Source organism: Sprattus sprattus (genome assembly GCF_963457725.1).
Source record: "Sprattus sprattus genome assembly, chromosome: 13".
NCBI classification, from domain to species: Eukaryota; Metazoa; Chordata; class Actinopteri; order Clupeiformes; family Clupeidae; genus Sprattus; species Sprattus sprattus.
The window spans coordinates 11,918,803-11,926,302 of record NC_137911.1 but is presented as its reverse complement, the minus strand read 5'-3'; the positions used below and the strand labels follow the sequence as shown (position 1 = coordinate 11,926,302).

Sequence of the window (7,500 nt, the reverse complement as noted above, 5' to 3'; positions counted from 1 at the left end):
CCCTGAACTGGTCCAGAACACACTAATCTGTACAAGATCAGGGCCTCATCTGCCTCGGTGTGCTGCTATATGGGTCGCTATGCCTCTGGTGCATTTATATATTTATTAATTATATCTGTGTCTCTTGGGTGCTTGACTAGGTTCTGGAAACTCTCAGAACGGGTATAGTGTCACAGCCACTGGTGAGGGACATGCTGTGTCTGCTAATGAAGAGTCGCTAATGACTACCGGTGTGCCCTAATGTATGTATCGCACTGCTCTCCATAATAATTTTAACCAGCTCTGGTGGAAGAATGAATTAATGGGCTTATCATACCTGCAAGTGACAGTAGGTACTCAATTAATCATGTCTTTACTTCTGACACCCAGTTGGTTACATCAACACCCTTGCGTTATTAACTTGCACATTGGTCTCTTGATCCCAGAGATCTGTTCTAAAGGAGGCCTTGATGAAACGCCAGCGTGATGAAAGTTGAACACAAGGGAAAGACAGGACTAGAACGAGTCATCCCTGCCTAGAGCCGGTGCGGTGCGGTGTTGCTCGATGCGGTGTTGCTCGATGCGGTGTTGCTCGATGCGGCCGCCGATTCCAGTCAGGTTGAGCGAGAGAGAGAAAGAGAGAGAGAGAGAGAGAGAGAGAGAGAGAGCGAGAGAGAGAAAGAGAGAGAGAGAGAGAGCGAGAAGAGGAAAAAAAGGGGGGGGGGAGAGGACTGTAGGGCCTTATGAAATCTCTTTTTTTTATATCTCATCTATATTTTTGCCAGATTCAGTATTTTTTTCTATTTATTCACTTTTATCAATTTGATTAGCATCAAATCATATGTCCAATTAAATATATGCACTCGGAACATACTGTGCTATTACACACATTTTGTGTAGGTGACAGACCTATGTTCTGATAGGGTAGGGAGTGTAACAATGCTAGCATAACCCTGAATACTGCAAATACAGTTTCATTTACTAATTTTCGATTTCATTTTAAAGAATGAAAAAATATACAAACATATTATTATCCCCCATATAAGGGGAGTTAGTTATTCTAAGAATATTCCGATGCGTCCCCCGATGGCCAGTTGAGTCTCCTGTGTCAGTATACAACGAGTGACTGTATTTTCTGTTCGGTTCGCAAAGCACAGGGAAGTCATGGGGCCCTAGGACTGCAGATGCATTAATAAGGCTCAGCTGGTGGATGCCTGAGATGGGATTCCCCACGAGCAGAGGAGGTATTGATTACTTTACCCTAAAGTAAGGTGCTCAGGGAGAAACGTGTCAGGAGCAATGAGAGTTCAAGATAATTGGTTCGGTGGCTTCGTTAATAAGTAATGGCATGTTGGCCGCTCTGGTCATGGCCAGGCATGTTTCGAAGGTGACCTTTTTTTTCGGGTGGCTAAGGGAATAAAAATCGACTTAATTTAAGTTTAAATATAGTTATAAAAAGAGTTATTAGAATGTTAGAAAAGAGACAAAGCTTTATTTTGTGCTGTTTTGTCGAGGGTTCATGGTCCAGGTTTAGATGTGTGGCTGAATCCACCGGATGATATGGTGCGTCGCACAGGAAAAAAAACAGCAATGTGCACTTATCTGAACCTGACCACACACACACACACACACACACACACACACACACACACACACACACACACACACACACACACACACACACACACACACTCACTGTACTGTAATCTGTAAGCATCCATAATGTATCAGGTTTGTAAGGAATTAATGGTACTTCACTTTGATTTTGACATAAGCCTATTCATGACATTTGGTTATGACATTTATAGATGCTACATGTATAGAATGGAGCGTTATGTCTTACCCGTTAAAAATAAATCATAACATTATTTATGGCACCAGTATGGCATCATGAACAGGTATACAGTATAGCCATACTACAAATCCTTGCCTTATGAAATGAAAACATTATTATGAACGTGCAGGTAATGAGCCTCATGTCATGAAATGAATGAAAACATATTTATGAATACATTTATAGCATTATATAAACACAGCCAGTGATTTAGACTTCAAAGTTACCCAAAAATCAGGTACATGCAAAACATCCCTTGACAGCCACCACAGACAAGGATTGATTAATCTGCTCAGACTAAAGGTGGATTGGAGGTGAAATGATTGGTGGATGATTACCAGCCCCCACAATAGAGGGGGAAAATGAACGAGTGTCTCGCGCCTGTATCTGAAAATGACCTGTCAGTTAGGTGAGAGAGAAACACTATTAGTTGAAGTAATCCGTGTGAATCCCTGAGGAAGAAACATCTGCTGAGGTCGACGCAGTTTTAATAATAAAATACTGGAAAAAAGAGAAATAACAAAATCACACATGCGGAGCGGAAATACTAGAAGCTGGATCAGAGAAGTCACCTCAAACCTCCACCCATTGATATACAAATTTGCCCAGATGTTTGAACTCTGGGGTCAGTGGAGGTAGTGGTGTGTGCGTGTGTGTGTGTGTGTGTGTTTGTGTGTGTGGGGGGACAAGTGTTGAATCAGGATGTGAGGTCAGTATATTTTATCAAGTGGGGAAGATCCTGTCGCGAGGTGAGGAGAGGGAGAGATTTGAGCTATGAGGAGAGGTGTGTGTGTGTGTGTGTGTGTGTGCATGTGTGTGTGTGTGTGTGCATGTGTGTGTGTGTGTGTGTGTCTCTGTGTGTGTGTGTTTGTGTGTTTGTGCGTATTTGTATTGGCATATGAGGATTGTGTAACCCATGTAGAATTACTCAGGTGTGAAATCCACTTTGTCTGGCCTTTTAGGATATTCAGTCTGTTCCTGTTTCATTTCAGTTTATTTTCAGTTTGTGTGGGTGACCATATTTTATTGTTGTCTGTAGTGTCTTTTGGACATGATATATAGAAAAACAGACCTCACACAGGCTCACATAAACACACATACACACACACACACACACACACACACACACACACACACACACACACACACACACACAAAAAAGGAGAGAGAGAGAGAGAGAGAGAGAGAGAGAGAGAGAGAGAGATTGAAAAAGAGAAACCATCACCTGCCCCCTTACTCTAACAACCTCCCTTTGAACAGGTTTGTGTGTATGTGTATGTGTGTGTGTGTGTGTGTGTGTGTGTGTGTGTGTGTGTGTGTCTGTGTTATTTGTGATCCTGGGGAGGAATTCCCTCTCTCTCGCTAACCAGTCACAGACTCTTGAGGAGTGTGTGCCAAACAGCCTGCAGGCAGAATTAGTCAACAAAAAACATGGCATCCCCTTCGCTCTCTCTCTCTCTCTCTCTCTCTCCTTCCTCCCTTCCCTCTCTCTCTCTCTCTCTCTCTCTCTCTCTCTCTCTCTCTCACTCTCGTAAGTGACATTGCAATGTTGCGGGGAGCACCATTAATCTCTTTCATATGCACCCACCGCCCTGTCTGCCTGCCTGTCTTTCTCTCTCCCTCCCTCGCTCCCTCCCTCCCTCTTTCTCTCCCTCCCTCCATAGATCAGGACTGTAAGTGACATTAAAACGCAACGGGGAGCACCATTAATCTCTCTCATATGTCTGCACCCCCCCCCCCCCAATCTCTCTCTCTCTTTTCATCCCTCTCTTCCGCCCTCTTTCTCTTTCACTCTCCGGCTCTCTTCCTCTTCATCCCTCTCTCTGTGCCCCCTTTTATTTCCTTTTCTATCAGGCTCTTTGTTCCATCCCTCTCTTCTCCTCTCTCTCATTCTCTCTGGCTCTCGTTGTCTTCATCTTTCTCTTATTCTCTGTCTCTCTTTTTTCCTCTCTCCCTCTCTGGATGTGATGCAGTGTTTCTGCAGGAGAGAGGTGTCTTTAATCCTTGTTGCAATCCCCTCTCTCTTTCCTGAATTCTGATTGGTGTAAAAACACAGACAGACAGACAGACAGACAGACACACACACACACACACACACACACACACACACACACACACACACACACATACACACACACACACACACACACACACACACACACACACACACACACACACACACACACACAGGCCACCACAGTGTCCAGATCATGGTCTTGGCATATGTCACATGACTGTTTCGGTGGTTCTAAAATGGAGAACACATTTATCTCTGTCTGTGAGTATTACACAGATGTGCGTGCATGGACACACACATACTCTCACACGCACATCCTCACACACACACATACTCTCACACACACATCAACACACTGGTTGTGTGTCTGCCAATCTCTAGCCAGCTATAATTGTGCTGCATGTTTTTAAAGTTTTATGTTTACCCCCCCCCCCCCCCCCCATCATTAGGATGACAGCACGGCTAATGCTGCTAAATAGATACATACCACTAGCTGCCAACTCACCACTTATGTCCCTTATCTCTCTCTCTCTTTCGCTTTCTCTTTATTCTTCCATTCCTGCTCTTTCCCTCTATCTTTCCCTCCCTGTCCATCTCTCTCTCTTTCTGTCCCTCTCAGTTTCACAGCTGACAAGAGGCTCGGCCTTACCCCATCATTCACGTTGCATGCCCTGTCATGTGCACGACGAAAGAGGGAGAAAGAAAAAGTAGATAGAGACCGCGGGGTGGGGGTGGATACAGAGAGAAGAATTGGGGAATCATAGAAACCGAGGAAAAGAGGAAAAGAAATAATGAGGGGGAAATTTATGGAGGTTGAGAAAACAGGAAGAGGCTGGACGAGAGCCGGAGCTGCTAGAGAAAAACACAGAATGGGGGATTGAGATGGAAAATGGAGGGAAAAGTGACAGATGATGAAAAGTGTGAAGTGTGAGCAAGTGAGCAAGAAGGAGATGGAGAGAGGGAGAGGGAGAGACATTAGCATGTGTTTTTGGCAGAAGGGTGTGTGTGTGTGTGTGTGTGTGTGTGTGTGTGTGTGTGTGTGTGTGTGTGTGTGTGTGTGTGTGTGTGTGTGTGTGTCGGAAGGAAGAGAGTCGCATGCGCTGAGCAGATGTGACTGTAACTGTCTAGTGTTAAGCCCAACCGCAAACAAGACTCTTGACTACTCATCAGACACGCACACACACACACACACACACACACACACACACACTCACACACACACACACACACACACACACCAGGGTGTATTCATACACTCTCTACGCTCCAGCATGTGCAGTGTTCCATATGTGTGTGGGAGAAGAATATGCACTTTTGCCACACAAGACAGTGGAACACATTTCACTGCATATGGCATGAGAGAACCCTTTACAACAAACAGAGACACCCATGGACACACACACACACACACGCACACACTGGTTTTGCCAGCTCTCACTTCCTGTTTGTTGAAAAAGCACTTCCTGTTCTGAGATGGTGAGCAGGATCCGATATATATCTGTGTGTGTGTGTGTGTTCCTAAGCGTGTGCATGTGTAAGTGTGTGTGTAGCTGTTCATACGTCTGTATGAGACCACGTATGTGTGATAAGGTCTATGTGTTTTTTTTTTTGCACATGCATGTGTTTGAGAGGGCTTATAGTGTGTGCGTACACGTGTGGGACGGGTATCGTATGAAGACATTATTCACAGTTAATCGAGGATAATGGCAGCTGCAGCTACAGGTTTTAATTATTCATTCATAATTACAAAAACATGATATTCACATAAATGACACACGTGCAGAGTGACAGTCTGTACGTCTCCCTCCCCCCCCCCCCCTCTCTTTCTCCTCTTACTCTCCTCCCGTTCTCTCTCTCTTTCACTGGCTGTCTCTTTCCCTTTGATCTTTTTGTGTTAAGTAAGAGTGGAACGATGGGGTTGGGGTTTGACAAGCATATGAAAGAGAGAGAGAGAAAGAGAGAGGGAGAAAGGGAGAGACAGAGAGAGTTCTAGAAGGAGTGCGATGGTGTGCGCGTGAGAGCGAAAACTACAGCAGAAATTAATGTGTTATGGCATGTGAGTTTAGTGATGTGTGTATCAGACTGTTTCTGCTGCCCTTTTTTCAAACAAAGACATCAGCAGTAGTGGCGGCCGGTTCCTCTGACAGAGCTTACAGACTAGAGGGAAATGTCCCTCTCTCTCTCTCTCTCTTTCTGTATGTGTGTGTGTGTGTGTGTGTGTGTGTGTGTGCGTGTGCGTGTGCGTGTGTGTGTGTGTGTGTGTGTGTGTGTATGTGTGTGTGTCTGTATGTTTAGCCTGTAGGAGCTATAGCTGCCTGATTATTAGTGCTGATGTTACAGGCATCTTTGTGTGTGTCTGCGTGTGTGTGTGTGTGAGTGTGAGGGAGAGAGAGAGGCAGAAAGAGAAAGATGTGAATTTTGTGTTCCTTGGATTAAAGGCTGCTGTCATAAGAGAGCAGATTTAAAACATCTCAAAGCTGCCAGAAAACCAGACGGAACCACTCATACACACGCATACGCGCACGCACACGCACACGCACACGCACACGCACACACACACACACACACACACACACACACACACACACACACACACGCACACACACACACACACACACACACACACACACACACACAGGCAAGCATACGCACTTACTCACACGCACACACATGCAAACACACACACTCACGTGCATACACACACACACACACTCACGTGCACACACACACACACACACACACACTCACATGCACACACACACACACACACAAACACACAAATATATATGGACTGTTGAAGAGTTTTGTGTTGTGAAGTAGCTGAACCCAAACTGGTTTAAGCCAGTCAGACTAGACCACACACCTTCATGAATAAACACACACCCATGCAACAGCATTACGATCCAGGAGAATATAATGTGAATGCACTTGGCATGATGTCACCATGTTATTTGATGTGTTTCCTGTATGATTGAGGAGAGGCGAGTGGTATTCTGTGAAGATCTACATGAGTGTGTTCTCACTGCGACTGTCATTTTTGGACTTTTGTCATTTGTGTAACAGGAAGTAACAGTGCTGGGTGTTTTTGTGTGTGTGTGTGTGTGTGTGTGTGTGTGTGTGTCTAATGTTTTAGAGATGAAAGTGTAGTGAGAGAAACCTCAGTCACGGCTGACTTCAGCTCATAAATATCCCTCTAAATAGCTCCAAATAAATACCGGCCACAGGTGTGTGTGTGTGTGTGTGTGTGTGTGTGTGTGTGTGTGTGTGTGTGTGTGTGTTACTATGTTAGTGTGTTCTAGTGTTTGTGTTTTTCCATGCATATGTGTTGGCGTATCTTGCCATGTTAATTGTATAGGTTTGTGTTTGTGTGTATGTTTGTGGGTGCATATAACTCATGTAGACTCTCTCCCTCAACCACCTCCCTGTCCTTTTCTTTTTCTTTACTTTTCTATCTCTGTCTCTCTGTCAATGGCAAATGAGTGAGGTGCTTGACAGCTCTCAGGATCATCCAAATATTCATACATAGACACACCCACACCCGCATACACACAGACACACACACACACACTGTCACACTTCCAGGCACTGTCACAGAAGAGCTGTTTTTTTCTTCCCTTCACACAGAGGCTCCTTCAGCTGGGATGACAAAGAATGGATACTTCTATCAGGA

General features: G+C 44.8%; 1 protein-coding gene across 1 annotated transcript in view; it reads left to right on the top strand.

The window, feature by feature from the left end:
* The window catches only part of slc4a11 (solute carrier family 4 member 11), a gene marked incomplete at its 5' end in the record, with an annotated part of 57,374 nt that overhangs the window by 14,822 nt on the left and 35,052 nt on the right, over positions 1 to 7,500 (top strand). Inside the window, one exon of the mRNA XM_080850755.1 lies at positions 7,455 to 7,500. This exon is cut by the window's right edge and continues 5 nt beyond it. Within this exon, the coding sequence (XP_080706881.1) occupies positions 7,455 to 7,500 (46 nt within the window). The remainder of the gene's footprint in view (positions 1 to 7,454) is intronic.